Here is a 20,694-nt window from a genome sequence, read left to right on the forward strand (position 1 = left end):
AGGACCCCTTTTACCGTATTTCAACGCTTTGATTTCGAATCCGCACTTCATTTTTCCAAATTTAGTCATTTAAGTTGAGTTTTACTAATGAGTCCCAATATTATGCTTAGGTGCGATTACTATCAGAGACTTCAGCTTTCCCAGCTTGAATGGATGTGACATTGCAAGTACCTCTGAATGAGTCTTTTCTTTTATATAGTGTGTGTGTGTGTGCGCGCGCGCGCGTGTGTATTTGTTAGTTTCCATTTATATATTTGATAAAAAAATTTCTACGTTACACCTAGATTAGGGTAACATATATAAAATTACCGTATTGACGAAATTCATGCAATTATACTACGTCTTACGAGATGCACAAGTATGCATATTAGTATGGATGCTTTAATATTGTTTACGGTTATGAGTAGTTTTTCATTGACTATGGTTATTGAATTATCAAATTATCGATTTACCATTACATTATCATATTTGCATTATCTGCTCATCGTGTGCTGCACTGGTATTAGTACTCGCCTGGGCCAAGGCCAGTCATGTACGTGTATGTTCACATCACACCGTGTGCTTACTTTGGATCCATTGTAGGTGCCAGTCTTATCCTAGATTGCTATAGGCAATTAGGAATCATATGTGATGCGCATATCGCCAGTCTTCACGTGATTGTAGTACTAGAGCGTAAGTCATTATTACACCCAATCCTGTTCATGTCAGAATATCTTTGCATGAACTCATGTGTCAATATATGTCAATGAGCACTCTATATGATATGTTTGTTTATGCGAGAATATGTGATTACAGACGTCATGTTATTTATGAAAGTTTGTGAAGTATTGCATTCTTGAGATACTGCTGGCTATTGTAAGTATTTTCATATTATACGTAGTATATCTATTTAGGAAACTATACTTATTTTATGACGAGGGGTTATTATGTTTTTGAAAAGGTTTTTACAAAGCTTTATTTTTTAGGCCCACTTACCCTTATTTTTCGCCCCTCCAAGTATTAGTGGCAGAGCTTTTGTGTCGACGAGGATTTCTGGCAAAATGTTGTTGTGGGAATACTATCGGCGGTATAATTCCCCTTTTACCTTTACTGTACTTTACTTATGATATACATCACATGTGAAATAGGTTCATTTCTGCTCATATGCACACTCTTACATTTAGGCACTTTAGGTTTAAATTTACTCACATTTTCCACATCACTACACTTTATGGTTTTGTCACCTTCCTGGTGTCAGCTAGCACAACTCGATTCAGAGTCTAGGTGGACACTCCGGGTTGGGATGTGTCACGATTAGTGATCATATCCTTATTACTTTGCATATTCATAAGCATGCAAAGCAAGAAAAAAAAGTTGTATTGTGTCAAGTACTCACTTGTGTAAAATGTTTGGGTGGTGAAGATATCCAAGGGCTGGCCTTGAATATAAAATAATGAAATCTTGTATAGGTCAGGCGTCGGGGGAAGGGCTTGAATATACAGTCAGGCGTTAGGGGAAGTGCATATATAATAAAGTGAAAACTGAGAATTTAATTATGAAAATTGGGCTTAAGGGATGAACAGGAGTTAACTCATATTCTAAGGTATTTGGAGCCAAGTGGTAAGTATGGTACGAGACTTGTAGGCTTGGGTGCCTTAGGTATGTGTTAGCGGGATTATAAGGGAGTAAGTACATTCATCCATCTCATTTGCATTATTTCATGCATTTGAAAGAATTGTTACAATTTAATTATTATTTTGTTGGTAGTTTTGATTGTAAAGTAATTTGTGCACTAATTTTATTTCGCTGCATATTCAATAAATTTTACGTAGTAAACTCAACATGTTTGTGTAATCGTTACAAATTATTTTATTTTATGTTCCACCAAATCTTGGTTGTAGAATTTATTTCTATAGCTAATAGATATGACTCACAGCCTAACTCGTGAGTAGTCCGCGAGTTGGGACGTGACAAGAATTTCTCCCAACGTTACTACAAAATTATCTATAACTGGCGGTTCAAAAACTGACAAAAAAGGTATATTACTGACAGATTTTAAGCAAAATCTAACAGAAAATGAATGCAGTGGCGGATATAATAAGCGACAGAATTGCCACTGTTAGGAAATGAATTTTCCGACAAAAAATACTCTAAAACCGACAGAAATTATGTCGGATATAACCGAAACTTTTTTCAATGATCTAACTGTCAAACTTATTTGTACACACTCCGAAATTGCATACATAAAAAATCGTAAAAAACAAACATTCAGAGAATAGGTAACGGAACAAAAGTTTTCAACGGTTCTAAACGAAAAATCACAATTTAACGCTTTATTTTAGCTCCGATTTTAATGATTTTTTATAGCTACACTCCTCAACCCCATAAGAATGCAATGAATAAATTTGATCTTCAATTAAAAATATTTACACTGGTGGATATCACAAAATGGAAGTATAACATTAACTCTTAAGTGTTTGTTAAATCTATCAATTTGATAGGATATGAATTCTACGAAACAAGTTTCAACGATCCAACCGTCAGATATGTTTGTGTATACTCTGAGATAGCATGTGTAAAAAATCGCAAAAAAAAAAAAAAAAAAAAAAAACCATTCAGAGATTATTCTGGCGGCCATCCAAAATTTTGCTTTGTTCGTGTCGGTTATATTAGACAGGGCCATGAGTGAAAAAAAAAAGAAAAAAAAAATAAAAAATGTGTTTATTTATTTATTTTAATCAATATAATATTTTAAAAAATTTGTTTCTGTGCCAGACAATGTGCTTTGTCACGCATTGAAAAAAATTGTTTGAATTTCTTTGTATCTTGTTGCTTGCCTGTGAGGGAGCACAATCCTTATTACAAAAATGATAGAGCTTTAGATTGTAGTCTGTTGTTATTATTCTCTCAGAAAATTTATGGCTTGTGGGAATTCGGTTCATTAGACTTTAGGGTCATGAGTGAAAAAAAAAATATTTAAAATATGTGTGTATTTATTTATTTTTAATCAATATAACATATTAAAATAATAAAATTTTCATTTATGTCGGTTATAACCGTCAGAATACTAAAATAATAACCGCCAGAAAGTAAAATAATAAAATAGTCAATTTCTGAAGGTTATAACCGCCACAATTAACTTAAAAACCGCCAGAAACTTCAAAAATATTTAAAAAAAAAAAAAAGATTCAAAAATACTGTCGGTTATAATTGACAGTATTTTTATGATATCCGCCATTAAATATCCGCCAGGACTTTATGTCGGATATAACTGACATGATTTTTCTAATATCAGCCACTAATTAAATGATGTGTCAGATATATTTTATCTGATAGGATTTTTCTAACATCTGCCACCATCATCCGCCACCTAAAGCTAATATTGTAGTAGTGCAACGAGGGGTTATTTCCTTCATGCTCTATATGGGCCTATATATATTTATGTAGTAATTTGATTACGCGATAATTTTTTTTTCCTTAACTTTTCTTAAATTGATTTTTGGACTTGCTATCTTAATTTTTTAATGAACCTTTCAACCAAAAAAAAGTTAAAAAATCTGACAAAGTTAGATTTTATCACTTATGAACCGCTCGTTAGATTAGATTCTTTTATCTGAACCTCATCCGTTAAAGATACAAACTCCTACTTCGCCTTCAGAAATAATTTGATTTTCATGTACAACACAACAATTTACCTAGCACCAATTGGTAAATTAGTACCATATAATTAAAAAAAAAATTATTTGAAAATGTCACCCACCAATGCCATGAACCTTAAATCAATTATTTTAATTTATATGAAATTTAAAACAATCATTAATTAGCCAAATTGTAATAAATTACAAACAATCACAACCAAATGTTTCATCACACATAAGGGGCATTTTAGGACTACAAAGGTTTATAATCTGAGTCATAAAGCAAATTTAATGATTTTTTTTTTATTAAACCCAATAAACCGGTTTAAGTTGGGTAAAAATATATATGATGTGTTAAAGTTTTAAGGGGAAAATCCAAAATTTTTAGATTAATAAAAGTGAGCGTTTTTAGTAGAAAAGCCTTTTTTTTTTTTTTTTTTTTTTTTTTTCCAGCAAACAATATTATCTATACTAAAGGGTAGGGGGTCGGCTAAGCCTCACAATGAGCTAGCAATAAAGTGGTTCAAATTCGTCTTTGGCAAGAGTTGAACCTAAGACCTCTCACTTACAAGTGAAGAGAGATACTACTAAACCATAGTATTAAGTGACCTTATATCACTTTTTTAGTACAATAATATATTTTACAATAAAGGGAGGGGAAGTTCGGCTAAATCACACAATGGGCCACCTAATTTGGTATCGAATTCGCCATCCACGATATTCGAACCTAAGACCTCTCACTTACAATTGAAGAGGAATACCACCAGACCATAGTACTGAGTGGCTAAGTGGCCTTTATATCATTTTATGTCTTAAGCTTTAAACATACAAACAAAAAGTAGGAGGATCTTTGGAACAAAAATATGTAAGAAAAACGAATTAAAAAAAAAAAAAAAACAAACGGAGAGTATAAGTGTATTCACAAGTGGAGAGAGTGTGATAAAATTTGGCTCATATGTATTACTACTTTTCTCATGGGACCCACTAATTTTTGGGGCTAGATGTAACCCAATTTTATGCTACCCAAGAAAGGAAGTTACTAGCCCAAGTGGTGGATCTAGCCTCATTTTCCGGCTCATTGGGGATGATATTTCTCACTAAGGCTTAAGATGTAGTAGCCTCATGAAGGATAAAGCCCCTATTGGGGATGCTCTAAGTATAGAAAAAAGGAAAACAAGAAAAGAACCCTCCCTCGCTCAAATAGGTGAATGCTATAAAATTGAGCTGCTCAAATGGAAAAGAATTCTCTCTCAGCAATGAATTCCTCAAAAACCAAAAGATCTATAAACCCATTTTCCCTCTCACCTTCAAATTAGAGAAACCGCACATCAACCCAAAGCTCCGAGTTGCATAAATCGACTCACTGAGTTACAGCTGACCCATTTTGACAGTGGCGATGAATGACCACAACATTGCATTGTTTCTGGCAATCGGAGATATATGTTCTTGTTTTTGACAATTGGAGAATTATGTTCTTGTCCCCCCCCTAAAGTTTAGAAGATAACAGAATATTTAACTCTGTTAAAGTGTATGAGTGGGTGGACAAGTGTCACTCTCTTAGAAAAACCATAGAATGGGCCCATCCCTTTTTGGGTGCAAAAAATTTGTACTCCTAGAAAGGCTTCTCAAAGTGGGCCATTGCAGCCACTGAGGTCATTTGTTATCTTTTATCATATATTATTAGAAATAAATTCATATTTTATCTACATTTTCATTTTTGTCTTACTTCGTTATGTTTTCCCTATATATAAAGATCGAGCTTCTTTGGTTTATGTTGTGTCGTTAGTGGTAATTTGTTATTTTGCATTTTCACATTTGTTGGCACTTTTCTATAAGATATTCCTTCATATATATTAGCAAATGTAAATAGCAAATTTGCAAGTTCATTTGAATAAAAGTAAGGTTAATCTCAGATTAATTACTACCCTTCTATTTCTTGGTTTTCAACATTTGGTATATCAAGTTTTTTTTCATCCTAGAATGATACTTGAAGTCATAATCTAATACATTTTTATACAACATAGACAATTAGAAGAACAAAGATGATCAATCTCACAAAGATAGGCACTAAAGTTTAGGGTTTTAGGGTTTAGGGTTTAGGGTTTAGGTTTGAGGGTAAGGTTGGGCACGGGTTGGGTCGGGCCCAATTTTGGGGGAACCAGACCTTACCTGTTTTAAACAGTTTTGGGGCGGGGCAGGTCGAGTAGAAGGATTTTGAGTTTTGGAACCGAACTTAACCCGGCCCATTTCAAACGGGCCAATTCGGGGCAGGTCCACGGGTCCAACTTTTTTTTTTTTTTTTTAATACATCATTTTGTAAAATGGGGCTGCAACCTGTCGCTGCATTGCAGTGCATAACAACACAGATTACATTTGTAGAAGTATTGAAGCACATATTGTTGAAGCACAAATGTGCATATCAGCACATATTAATATAATCCCAAATCATTGGAATTAGAGTTCTCAAGGATACCATGATCCCATTTTAACAATGGTTAAATTCCCAAGCTGATACCAGTTAATGCTTAATCCAAAATTTTGACCCCTTCCACCTAAATCATTTGAACAAAAGATTTGAAATTGGAACATAACAGAGGTCAAGATTTCAAAACCCAACAAAATCTCTAAATCTAGAGAACCTTTATTTAATTTTAAATCCTAAATCCCTAAAACATAATACCTTAAAATTCAATAGGGCTGTTAGCAAAGCTCGACTGAGCTGCAAATATGAGTCTGAGTTAGATGGAGGAGATGATTGATTCATTGTTTTGAGTCGTTCGACTTCATCGTTCTTCCTTTCGAGTTCGAGAAAGAGAGACAGATTTCGAGAAAGTAAGTGACAGAGAGACACAGCAGCATCGGTTTAATGTTACATTAGAAATCAAGTAGCTCCAGATCATCGACCATGATTACACTTGCCATCCTAATTCCTTGCATGCGTTCAAAAATTAAAAACACAAAAAACAAAGAAATTCGCTATAAATTGAATGAAAAAAAATGAGAGAGGATTTTAGTTTCCCTGGATTGAGATCTGATGATGGTGGTGGCAGACAGAGCTGATGATGATGGTGGTGGACGAAGCTGGGACAGTGAGAGCGAGTCGGGATGAAAGATCGCATTGGGAAAAAGGAAAACTGAGTGACTCTTTTCTGAGTATATGAGAAGACTAAAATGAGGATAAAACCAATTATATCTTGTTAGAAATGGGCCGGGCTGGGGGCCCGTTCCCTCCTATTTATGGACCCGCCCCGAACCGCTAATTTAGTATACCTGTCTTGCCTCGCCCCGTTTTGTGTTTTGAAATTTAGGACCCGCCCTAAATCAGGGGTACCCGCCCCGACCCGCGAGTCCAGGACTCATTTGCCCACCCCCAGTTGAGGGTTTTGGGTTGAAGGTTGATGGGTGATGGTTGAGGGTTAAGGATTGAGGGTTTTAGGGTTCTATGAGTATAGTGTTTAGGGTTTAGAGGTTTATGATTTTACAGGTATATTGTTTAGGGTTTAGGGTTTTAGGGTTTTAAGGTTTATAGGTTTGGGGTCTACGTAGGTTAATTTTAAGGTTCAGGGTTTAAGGGTTTAGGTTTTAAGGTTTATAGTTTGGGGGTTAAGGTTTAGGGTTTAGGGGGTTAGGATTTAGGGTTTTAGAGGATTAAGGTTTTAGGGTTTAAGGTTTAAGATTTAGGGTTTAGGGTTTTACGGTTTAGCGTTTGACTGATTCTTCTTTACTTTTTTCTTATCTCTGAATTCGAACAAAACTTAATAAATCTCCATAATTCTCGTTTTTACTCAAATACCAACATATCTTTTGCTCAAGCGATGGAAACTTTCATCTCTTCATCACCAAAAATTTAGAACTTAAGAAATTACTCCAAAATTTTGCCTTGAACGTTTCCTATGTCATAGGTTTGTTCGCAAGAATAATTGTCTTTTCCGCTGTCCACCAATTCTTAGTACTCTCAACTACGAAGAATGTCGTAGTACACACCTTCCAATCTTCCGAACATTTTATCACTTCTAAGACATCATTTCTTTCTTTTGCCACTTAGTACTACAGATAGTGGTACTCATTTTTACCTGTAAGTGAGAGATCTTAGGTTCGATTCTCGTCAAAGACGAATTTGAATCACATTATTGCAAGCCCATTGTAAGGCTTAGCCCAAACTCTTAGTATAGATAATATCGTTTGTTAAAGAAATACATCATTTTTTCTCTAGCCAAAACTCGACCTCATCATTTGACTTTCGGTCATCAATTCAACAGGCTCCGGGACTCATGACAATTCCTGCCCGAATGCGGCCTTAATTTCTAATGGTGATTAATTGACCTAATGCCTCATTTAACTGTTGTAAATCGGGTACATCAGTTTAGTCCTACCCAATACAACAAGAAATGGAAGATTATTAAAATTGAAGACATGAATGAAGGCTTGGAAAGTGCTCCATCTGCTTTTGTTGGCTTATTTGTTGGAAAAAAAAAATGTTGGTAAGCGAGTTATTCGTGTGGCCCACGAATGAATAATTCACTTCTTTCTCTTTTTCTTTTTCTCTCGAACAAATGGATGATTAGATTTAGTTATAAATAACTAGCATATGAGTATAGAAAAAAAAAATTATTTTTGTTTTTGAAATAGAATGAGAGATCACATGTAGGTGAGGCTTTGAAAAAAAACAAAATTTGGTTGTTGATAGGATTAAAAGCACACCACAAAGTAGCACACAGATGTCCTATTAATTTTCCTTATTAACAATAATATTTGTCAATTGTAGCATATGAAAATAAGGGTCTTTCCCGGCAGAAGATTGTTTTATCTAACTACTTAAAATGTCACAAAAACTGGGCTGCTGTCCCTACTGACCAACCATCGAAAAATAATTATTAGACTGACGTACACTTATCTAAAGTCTACGAAATTTTATATGCAGATACTAGACACACAGAGCTACACTTACACAAATTTTTGGGATTTTTGGAGTTGATTTGATATTTAAATTAAATCGAACAAAAACAAGACAGAGACAGATTTTTAAGTAGTTCACAAATTAAGAAAAAGGAGTTAGGGGAATTGCTATCCACCACCAAATAATCATGCAAACATGTTATGTTTCATTCAAATTCCTTTCATTTTTGGACGAAGATGCCCAAGTTGGCTCAATGTTAAAACTCAACCTATTACTCTTTCTTATGTAGTATGTTAAGAGAATGACGTTTTCAACTTAACTTAGTCCCTAACATGCAATCTAGAATGGCGTGTTCATAGATTTAACAAGTAGAAATCATTAAGAATGAAAAGAGTTTGAGTCATCACAAGGCATCGTAAGTACTAGTGTTGTCTTACTTATCCTAGAAATTGATTCACATGTTAATCGCAATTAACAAGTACTACACTAGAACATATGTAGGTCCTCATTCGACAAGGGCAGGCACACACATATTCATAGCATTAGAATCCTAGATATGCTTACTAAGTATGCATCCATAGAAAACACATAAAGAATTCATCAATGAGACAAGTAGTGAATCAATTTTCATCCATTCGTAAAAGTAATTCAAACGAAATGTCATAACAAACTTGCAATCATATTAGGGGCTTCAAAATAGCCCCTAACTACTAAAAATTAGTTACACATAATTCTCAAATTAAACCAAAAGAAAGACATGAGTTTGAGAAGATAAAACCGAGAGAAGAGAATGCCAAGATTTCCTCCTTCCTTTCTTTCCTTCCCCAAAGCAGCAGCCTTGCCTTTTTCCCTTGCTTTGCTTCTTTTTTTCTCTATCTTTTTTTCACCCTTTTTCTCCCCCTTTGTTGCTGCAACTTGTAGTCTTTTCTTCTTTTCTGCTGCCACAGTTTTTTCTCCATAACTCACCCCACTAACAGTCATTTAGTGATGACAATAAGTGGGAGGAAATGCTAAAACAATTGTAACTCTTTGGGCAGCCTTTATGCCCATTACTCTCACTTAATTTTTCATTTCCTCTAATATTTGAATAGGTGTTAGCTGGTTTGTTATTGGCTGCATCAGTTTTGGCTGTTAGTTTTATGGGATTTATTGCTTTCAATGCTTTCTTGTCAGTTACAAACTGCCCAGCCTTCTGAGAACCTTTCAGTGTTTGAATGACCATAGCTTTTTCTAGAAAAATGATATTAACAATCCGCAAAATGCTCCAGAAAATAGACATCCGTAGCTTTCCAAGCATATAAGACTCATTCTCTAATTCATTCTGAACTGTCCGCAACTTGCTTCCAAAGTCAGCTGACCTGCACAGGCAGTTTTGACGAATTTATTACTTAAAATTCCACTTGTGTTATTTTTCTTTTCTTTACTTGACAAATCCTACAAAACACAAAAACAAGGTAAATAACTCAAAAATATAAGGAACTAACTAAGAAAAGACAAGTGAATTTGATATAAAATATATATAAATATGAGCTTATCAGTTGTGTGAAATTACATTTCTACCCTATATTTCTTATTCATGTTCTATTTTAATTAGAGGGTTAAACTGGTAATTTCATAAAATTTTGATTGACAATGAATGTTTTATTAATTAGTAAAGATTAGATTAGAAATTCTAAATGTGATTTCTAAATTTTGTCAACTCACCTTTACTCATTTTGTGTCATATAAATTGAATTTACCCACCTTTAAACCCAAAAACTTCCTTAGGCCCAATGCAGCCCAATTCACAGCCGTAGCGATCTCGATGATGTGCTCTTTCACATTTATCACCCTCAGTCACTCTCTCTCTCTCTCTCTCACTCTCTCTCTCTCTCTCTCTGATCACAATAAAAAAAAATTAATAATAATAAAAACGGCTTGAAAACTTTGAGTTTTAACGATAAGAACAAAGTAAATGGTAACGTGAATAGTACTAATATTAACTTTTTAGTATACAAATATGGTTTTTCATTAAAATGAACAGTACTAATAATTTTTCGTTAAAATTCCCATAAAACAATGGTTGTTTTTGTCTTGTTATACCCTTTTGGCTATTTATATTTGCTTTGCGCCCCTCCTTTCTCACCACCTTCACCTTCTGCACTCGCCCTTTTATGATTGCTCTGCTATCCCCTTCTTTCATCTCGTAAGAGCCTTCATTGTCAGCCATGTGAATTTAATGCAATTATCACGATTCTCTTAGGATTTTGTGCAATTATATTGGATTTTTTGTGATTATCCTTTGAATATAGTGCCAAAAGTATCCCACAAGACGGATACTTGTATCCCAACAGTCGGATACGAGTATCCTAACAGTCAAACGTATTTGTTGATTCTAGTACGTATTCATCGTGCATCCGTTCATATCTGTCACGTATAATATTTCTAGCGTATCAGATATGTGATATGGGTGTAAACTACCATGTTCATGCATCGTAGATTCCAAGTAGGTGCAAAGGTTGTTTAAGATTGGGTTTTGACGTGCATGCCTTTTATTTTTATTCATATGAGATATTGGAGCATTTTGATATGAATGTTTAACTGTGAAAGTAGATGGAAAGTAATATATACCTGTGCAATTGAGAATGATGGAAATGTATGAATGGGCACAATTATGATCCGTGAAATTGTTCAATTATGGGCACAATGATCCAATATTCCCCAGGAAAGCTCCATATGTGGGGTGCAAGAAAGAATTAACAATGATGTAAATACATGTTTGATGTGGATATTGGCCAGGTACGCTACAATTCTATTACACATTGGCCAAGGAAGGGTGTTCTTATGGTAGAGCTTTGAACTCTTCTCTTTTTGTGCAAAAAGTTCGAGTAAAACACAATTTAGTTGGACTATTGTATCCTGCAGGTGACAAGTCAAGAGATATACTACTGCATCGGTTTATAACTTTTGTCAAACCGTAGTGGGCTTGAATTTTTTTAAAGAGAGTGAAATACCTGCGTCTCAGCCTAATTGTCTACATTCTTCTTAGAAGAATATTACAGTTTCCTTGTAATTTTCCCAACAAAAAGAAAGTGTATGTGAATGGTCGCACCATTTTTCTTTCTATATAAGATGCCAGTTTCGGTGTTCTTAGAACAAAAGAAAATACTTTCGAACATGTTGACTTGTGGATAATAAAAATTTAAAATAAAAAAAAAAAAAAAAAAAAAACAACTGTCGAACTATTGTGTTAGTACTGTGTTGTTGTTTAACAAAGCTATACTATAATGCTCTGAAACTTTGGTCATCTCGCGGTATGGCTATTCAGAACATCTTTAAAGCTTATTTTCGACGTTGGATCCAATAGTCGTGGATTTGAATGTTTCTGAAATACTTTTATTGTTTTTTTTTTTCATGCACTAAGAATTTAAATGACTACGAACTTACTGAAAAGTTCCTGCTATTCATTTTATGCTCACCTTTTTTTTTTCTTTCTAAAAATGTATTTTAGGTGGTGTAGGGAAAACAGCTTGGTTTTGAGTTGCAGCTCTAAATGTGACCAGTAGAAAAGAGTTCAGATGTATGTATCATTTGGGTGAGCTGTCGCAGTATATTGTATAGTTGGTCTCAGTTTGTAGATGATCTTTTTGCTGCGTTCTAAATTAAGAAGACCTTTGACGTAGGCCACATAGGGTAGCCTTTGGTGTCTCAACCTACCTAGGCAATGAGAACCATGTAACATCTAAACATGAATCTTTTGGCATGTGTAAATTTCGTTCATGTATATTATTTATCAAATGATCTAAACATGTTTGTGTAAGAAGCTCTAAGTTTCTTCTGCGAACTCGTTATATTTTTAGGGGTGGATGAGTTATCTTTTGAGAACCATTATGAAACTTGGTTATATTCACATTTGTGGTTGATTACTACTACTTAGTTTGCATTTTGCATTTCAGATTTTTGACCCTTTAGAACGGAATCAATTTTATTTCCAGATCTATTGAAAGTGACTTGGTGCTGCTGTTAAAAAAACAGCAGCATGCTTGTTTTAGACTTCAATTTTCCTATACTCACCGAACTTGAAAACCCACGAAATTTTGATACAAGTTAGTCCTATATGTCTACTTTGAATCTGAAAAATTTCACTCTTTGGTTAAACGAACTATTTTTTTGAAGAGCTTTTGTTTTGTTTGTTAAAGTTCCGCTGATAGTTTTGGTTACTATATTTGTTGAATTTAAATTTTTTTTGTCAGACTCTTTAGCTAATAACTTATTGACACTCTTAAATTATCATATTGATCTTTTTATTCCTTTTAATCCTACTCCTCGAGTTTTGTCCTAATAACTTATTGACACTCTTAAACTTATCATCTTGAGAGAAACTTGCGGCTTCTGAGGAGTGGAGCTGTTGCAAGGTTGTTGCAGCGTTGGTTGCACAGTTAGTGTGGCGGGAGAAAGAACTTTTGAATTTGGTTTATCACCCCCTACATCTGATATGATTAAGCAAATTTCGTCGCTTTGTGTTTGTGTAGTAGACTGTAGACATTGAAATTGCCGGCTAAGTTTCCACGTGGCAACCTCTCTTTAAGCCGATGCAATTTGGTTTATCGTGTAGCGTCTAACTCGATCCATCCATGTGTTGACCGATAAGTTAAACCTCCTCCTCTATCGGATCGACCAGTGTCCTATATACATATATGTTGTAGCTAATTGCAAGAAGAATTTTGCAGCTGCAGTTAACCAAACCCAAAAGAGCTGGAGCGACCTATACCCTTAAAACCCTAAACGCGGGCCCGTAGATATATATATAAACAGTACCATGAATTCGAATTCTAAACCGAATGGCGCAAGCTTAAGGGGTGGTAGCAGGAGGAGAGTTCCCGGGATGCCTTTGATCAACGGAGGACGGAAGGATGACAGATATCATGATCAAGATCTTATTCTGTTCCAGGAGTTGCAAAAGCGCGAAAAAGAACGCAGTATCGTCAGCCTCCTCCAACCTGTTTCTGACGAGTTTGAGCCAAATGGTACGTACGGTACTGCTGCATATTATTAGCATATATATAAATATTAACTCATAATCATTATTTTAATACATATTGAGTTTTAGGAGTTAAAAGTTATATTTTCAGAATTATATATGAATATTTCATATATCCTTCATTCGTTTCTTAATTTGATTCATGTACTATAGCTAGCCCTTTGATTCATTTGCTATAGCTAGTCCTAGCTCTGGTACATTTGTTTTGTTGGTGATAAAATTTACTTTGAGACAAAAAAAAAATTGCACGCAGGAAACTATCAGCTATACAGAATTGCGTCTGTCAAAAAGGAATTTGAAATTTTTGCCCAAAATGACAAGAACGACTATGATTGGTAGGCCTTCTTTATTGATCCTCTTTTTTACTAATCCATTTATTTGATGTCAAACTAAATTTAATTTTAATTCCTAGTTTTGTCTTTGTTTCTAGCTTTTTATAGAGAGAGAAGCGACATAAAATATATAAATCAAAGCTAGAAAAGGAGTGATCAATCCTAAGTTTTTAAGTTTTAATTACTAAACAAATTATGAGTTTTTAATTATAAAATTCCCTAGTTGTTGACTACTAGTAGCTAATATATCATTTGCTCGTCTTATGTACATCAATCAAGGTTGAAAACACCACCTGCAACTCCTCTTTTTCCATCTCTGGAAATGGACACAAATGGCCCTGAATTAGTTGTTCAAAGAGAAATACCAAGCCTTCAACCTCTTTCGCGGGTATGTAAATGTTACTCACTAGCTACTAATATTGACAAGAGAGCACTTTTTTTTCTTTCATAAAATTCATACAATCTGTTTTTGTTATCAATGTTCATAAAGTTCATATATCGAAATAATTAATTGTGTTTTATAACCGAAAAAAATAATATTTTTTAGTAAGCTATTAAGACTATAAGTTTTTGTAATTTCTTATGGCTCGTTTGGATATGCTTTTAAAATGATTGAAAGCGTTGTTAGAAGAAAAAATTTGGGTTCCAAAAGCAATTTAAGTACTTTCTGCAAGAATCACCAATTATGTGCTTCTTCTAGGAAACATTTTAAGTATTTTTCCATGATTTACTTGCATATTTACTAAAGATTGGTTTTAAAAATATTTTCACAAAAAACGTTTTCAGTTATTTTAAAAGCACATCCAAACGAACTCTTAGTCAGTCAAAAGTGAGACCAAATTTCATTAAGAGACAATTGAAACAATAAATTTTAAATTATGCCCATTGAAGTTTAGGTCTTCGAATTAAAAATCGTATCATTCCATGTCATAATTTGATTTAATGTGAAGCATGGTTCTTTTTAACTGGCTCTGTTAGTTTAAAAGATAAAAATAAAAAACACCACGTGCTTTTATGTTCGTAATTTTTTTTTTTTTACCAAATGATTTATCTTACACTAAGAAAAGGGAATGGACTTAGTCTTAAAATGAGCTAGCAATAATGTGGTTCATTTGCCTTTGGCGATAATCAAATCTAAGACCTCTCACTTACCAGTGAAGAAGAATATTACTATATCGTAGTACTAAATTGCATATGTAATAGGCTAAAACACTAACGTAATTGGTTAAAAGTACTAATGCTCCACATTAACGCAAATCCAAATATCACGTATTTGTAATTCTAGGGAAAAAGCTCCGACTAGATCATAATTTAGAGATCATTCACATGCGGCGTGCCATAGTAACTAATGGAAGGAATTACTAGTAAACAAACATGGATGAAACCAGTTTGCAGGTGGCAATTGCAACACAGAGGCAGTTGAACCAAGAAATGGGAGGCCAATATCTCCAAAACCAAAACCGAAAATCCCGGTAAGGAGAAGTGTCACCCCGAGTCAAAGACGAAGCAGCTGCAGTAGCACAGGCACAAGTGTATTATCCAAGGTCCAAACAAAAAACAGAACGACACCAGTCGCAGTTGATCCTCGCCTGAACCAGAAACCAGCAACGAATATTAATATTATTAGGTCATCAGCATCCGTTGACACAAGAGCAAAAAGATCAGCAAATTATAACGTGGTCGGTGAAACATCAGCTCCAGTAGATTTCTTATCCTCCTCGGACTTGGCAATGGGATTGGGAGGAGTGTTGAAGATGGAATATTCGAAAACAAAGCCAACGGGGTCAGCAACAACTACTACTACTAGTAGTAGAGGTGCCTCTGCTGCCTCCCCTGATCATCTAATTGTAGATGGATTTTCTAACGAGAAACCAGCTAATGTGAGGACAGAACAACGCTCGACTTCTCCTACGCGAGGAGGACGAGGTAGAACTAGTATGACTCCGACTCACCTGATACAGTCCAAAGCAGCTGCACCACCAACTGCTTCAAAACCAGTAAGGAGGCAGTCATGCTCACCAAGCGTCTCTAGGGGTCGGAAAGTACTGGAAGGCACGATCCAGGTGCAGGACATTACTACTATGAAAATTCACAGCAGCTTGAATAATACTCCAAGTTTAAAAGGAAGAATTCAAACAGGAAACAATGGAACCCAAGTTCTGGGAAGCAGAATGGTGCAGAGAGTGATGAATGCTAGAAAAGAAGTTACTCATCATGAAGAAATAAAAGATCATAAAAAACCAAATCCGCGGTTTCTGATTAATGAAAACTCTGGTTTTGGAAGAATGCACGGTACTCATGCCTAGCTAAGACTACAATGGGCCATGGACATACCTCCAATTCTCAAACATGCATGAATATGGAACGTACTTATATATGCTGCTTAACTTTTTCATGCTTTCGATTTCATATCTTAGTAATTTGTATCCTAAAAATCAGAGTGGTTTATATATCTCCCGTTCAACCATAAATAGTTTTACGGTTAATTAAATGATGATGATGTAGTTCTCGAGCCTCCCGTTCAACCAGTAAATAATTTTACTGCCAATATCACTCAAATTAATCTTATGATAGATTAAGTTATCAACTTAAACGATCTTTATTACATTGAAAAACAATAATTCTAAGAAGTGATTAAATTAAAAAAAATTCTCACGTGAAACCTTCCATATTTTCCCTTACCTTCTCTCTCCTCTCCCCTTCCACTCTCCATCTCTTAGGATTGTTCACTCCCTTCTCCCCTCTAAGTTTTTTCTTTTTCCTTTTTCGCCTATGAAAAAGGGAAAGGGACCTGTTTCAAGTTTTTCAACGTCGTCGGACAATTATTTTCGAAACGCGCAATCTTTTTTTTCTTTTTTTGTGCTTTGTAATTAACTGAGTTTGAATATTACTGATAAAAGTTTGGATAAAACTGGTTTTATGCAATTGGATTTGCTGGGTTTAGACATTTGATGAGGAGACTAGGTTTTGGATATGGAAGGGATTCGACATGTTGTGAAACCTTTTTTATTTTTATCAACTAGTACTTTGTTTTCGTGTAAAAAAATTATTTAATTTGACAATTTAATTTACAGTATGTTGTAGGCCTATTTGATTGAACAATCTAGGGTTTAGAGAGAGAGAAGGGGCCAGCTATGGTTAGAGAAAAGAGAGAGTGATTTAATGGCGCACCCAAACACCCGTAAGTGCGAGACATCATGCTCGTATCCAGTGACCAACTATAACGGTGAATGTGGTTGGGTAGCGGTGGGCCTCTGGCGGACCAGCATAGCTACGTGCAATATTGCATAGACCCAGGCAGATACCGATAGTTTGGTTCTCATAACCAAAGTTCGAGCTATCGATTGAAGGCGCTTTATGAAAGCTTCTGCCATGCCGTTTTGGGTGTGAACATAGGGTATAGGATGTTCCACATAATCCCTACTGACATGCAATAATTGTTAAAAGTATGTGACGTAAACTCTCCAGCGTTATCCAGTCGAATCAACTTAATTAGATAATCAGGGTGGTGAGCCCTTAGCTTAATGATTTGAGCTAGGAGTTTAGCAAACGTGGCGTTGTCTGTGGACAACAAGCAAACATGTGACCATCGTGTTGATGCATCAACCAACACCAAAAAGTATCTAAATGGTCCGCATGTTGGTTGGATAGGTCCACAAATATCCCCTTGAATCCTCTGAAGAAACTTAGGGGGGTCGTGAATAATCTTTGTATGTGAAGGTTGAGTATTCAACTTCCCTAAAGAACACATTTTGCATGGCGGGAGTCCTACATAGGGATGCAACTTATGCCCATGTGAAGATTTGAGGATACGGCGTATTTGGTCACATCCAGGATGTCCCAAACAATCATACCAAAACAACAAAGTGTCCTGGAACACATGCATAGGGCCGGCCACACTGTGGGATTCTATGCCGCGAATGGTTGTGATGTACAATCCACTCGGCAGACATTCCAACTTCTCATGAATACGCTTCTGGCCATATTCATATGAAGTGATACAAAGAAATTCAGAACCAGTATTTTCAGTGATTTCAATATGATATTGATTATCTTGAATATCTCTAAAACTCAGAAACGTTCTTCCGGAACGTGGAGAATAGAGTGCCTCCTTAATGATTAAAATTGTACCATTAGACAACATGATACGTGCCTTTCCGTATCCTTCAAGCAAGTTGGATGAGCTTGAGAGAGTTGTCAAATGAGCTCTCTTGGGTATTAAGTTAGTAAAATAGTGTCGTTCACGCAAGATGGTGTGCATGGTTGCACTATCTACCAGACAACTAACTTCCCCACTAGACATACCTAGAAAAAAAATTGATTGAATTGGTCACATGCATAAATATAAGTCCATTCATTCAATTAAGCAATTCGGGAAAATAATATCCATTCAAGTAACAATCCATAATTCAAAACAAACCAAAACCAAACAAATTATTCCAATTACTTAGAAAAAAATGTTCAAAATTAAACCATAAACCTAGAAAAAATAGGGGGGATAGGGCCGGCCACTCCTAGTGGGTTCGGCCACTAAGGGTAAACACCCTAAAAACATGTCTAATTTGTTCATCCATAGGCGCTGACGCCTCCTGAAAATCCAATATCTCTATTAATGTAGTTGCATATTCCGGATGATCCACATTGCAAAGTTAGACTCACGATGGAAATGATATTTGGCAATAGCTTCAGAGGAAGCTCGGCATACGCGTGACCAATGATCCATTGATCCATAGCGATACACATGTTCAGTTCAGTAGAAGCAGGTTGAACATGAGCTTTGCCCTTGTTCTTGAAGTTTGGGACCTTAGGGGCTAGTGGTGAACACTGCTGGGTCACATTTCATCCCTTAGGTGTGGCACTCTGTTGACCCGCCCATTGGCATGGCTATGACGATGCTTTAGTCATTTATGGCTACTAGAATTAATGGTATGCGCTTCAGGCACGGCGTTCGAGCCAGTAGGTCTAGCTTGATGATTCTTCATCAAAAGCTAGTTTTGCTTTTCAGCGATAAGTAAAATAGAGATCAAATCTGAAAACTTGGTGAATTTCTGTGCCCTATATTGTTGTTGCAGGACAATATTGGTGACATGGAAGGTTGAATAGGTCTTCTCCAGGATATCTGATTCGGTTAGTTCCACTTTACAGAATTTCAACAATGAACGGATTCTACAAACTTTAGAGTTGTATTCATTCATGAACTTAAAGTCCTAGAAGCGAAGATGCTGCCAGTCGTGTCTTGCTTCAGATAAGTATATGTCTTTCTAGTCATTGAAACGGTTGGCCAGAGCAAGCCAGAGGGTGCGTGGGTCCTCCTCAGCGAGATACTCAGTCTGCAGTGCATCATGGATGTGTTTTCGAATAAAGATCATTGCAATATCCTTCTGAGCTTTGTCAACAGGTTTGTCGACGATAAATGTCTCGATGGTGGCTTTTATACCCTTTGCAGTCAAATGGAGCTTCACGTCTTGAACCCACTTCAGATAGTTTCTTGCATAGACTTTTAGAGCGGAGAAACCCAGCTTTTTCAAGTTTGACATGCCCCTAAAACAGAGGGAAAAACATAGGTAGTCATATGGTAAGCCATCGACATATATCGTAGAACATGCAGGTTTTATAGACATGTATTGGTTTAATTTATGCATGAAAACTACAAGTTTCATGTGGTATGTTTTAAATGAAAACTTCACGTTTCAAAGGCACTAAATTTGAAACTACAGGTTCAATTTAGTTTTATGAACAAGTAGTTCATAATGAGAGGTTCCTACAAGAAACACAGAATGCAATATACTAATTTGAATATAGTGGATTTGAGGTTCTTCGAGGTTCTTCGGGAACTCAAGTATGAGAGATTCGTTATTATGAAAGTATGTGACGGTTCAAAGTATAAAAATATATTATTGAATTGTTAATGTCCAAAAATGATCTTCAGGTCAATAATTTTGGATTCATTGTCAGATTAATGGACTGTAGGTCACTTTTAATTAATTCAATAAATCGGGGCATGCGGGGTCGATTGTACAAGCTAAATAATATTATTGGGTGTAAAATATATCCCGAAAAATAATTGGGCTCGAGTTGGGTGCCTTGAGTAAAATGCAAGGACCAAAAAGGGCATCGGGAGTGGGCTGCAAGCCACGGTGGGTGGGAGAAAAACCCCAGCCGCAGTTGGGTTTTAGTTGGGGTCGAGGGAGATGGCACGGGGCAAGGCCCAGCAAGGTTGCTGGCATTTAGGTTTGACGCAGGAAGCCCCGCCACATAGGTTGGCTTCGGTTTGTTACAAGTCGTGACACAGGGGCCAAGCAAACTAGGCTTGTGGGCTGTGGACCAAGAAACTAGGGCTGCAGGCCCATGGTTGTGGAGTAGCAAGCCCAATAGGGGCTGCGCAGGTAGTCCAAGAGCATTAGGGTGATGCCATCCCACGGTAATACCAAAAAAATACCCAATTTTTTGAACCTAGGGTTTAGGAAACCCATATTTGCTTCTAATTTAATTTTATACAATGACTCACATACTCCACATAACAATTTAATTGTGCGATGCATGAAACAAATATATGAACATATACAATATATATATTGGAAGGAAAATATAAACATAGAGGGGTTCATGCATCATGGAGAATGTTTTCATACTTCGTGGACGTTCAAATATATTGTTTTATTTTAAGCGTACCTGATTAGGAAAAAATGAATAAACCTTTGAATTTTGTGGAAGATAGCCTCCCTTTACTATCCGTCAAATTCCTCAGCTTCTAGCAAGAGTGTGCTGATAACGTATTGTAGGCCTATTTGATTGAACAATCCAGGGTTTAGAGAGAGAGGGGGCCAG

At 35.8% G+C, this 20,694-nt stretch overlaps 1 protein-coding gene across 1 annotated transcript; it reads left to right on the forward strand.

Moving 5' to 3' along the window:
* The first annotated feature begins 13,312 nt into the window (after positions 1–13,312).
* Positions 13,313–16,172, forward strand: LOC125477064. The gene is made up of 2 exons (XM_048583833.1): positions 13,313–13,520; positions 15,262–16,172. The coding sequence occupies exons 1-2, from the start codon at positions 13,313–13,315 to the stop codon at positions 16,170–16,172; spliced, it is 1,119 nt and encodes a 372-aa protein (XP_048439790.1).
* Positions 16,173–20,694: the final 4,522 nt, after the last annotated feature.

This window comes from the organism of the source record quoted next, unplaced genomic scaffold (assembly GCF_019419815.1).
Source record: "Pyrus x bretschneideri cultivar Hongxiangsu unplaced genomic scaffold, Pyrus_bretschneideri_v1 Contig20, whole genome shotgun sequence".
NCBI classification, from domain to species: Eukaryota; Viridiplantae; Streptophyta; class Magnoliopsida; order Rosales; family Rosaceae; genus Pyrus; species Pyrus x bretschneideri.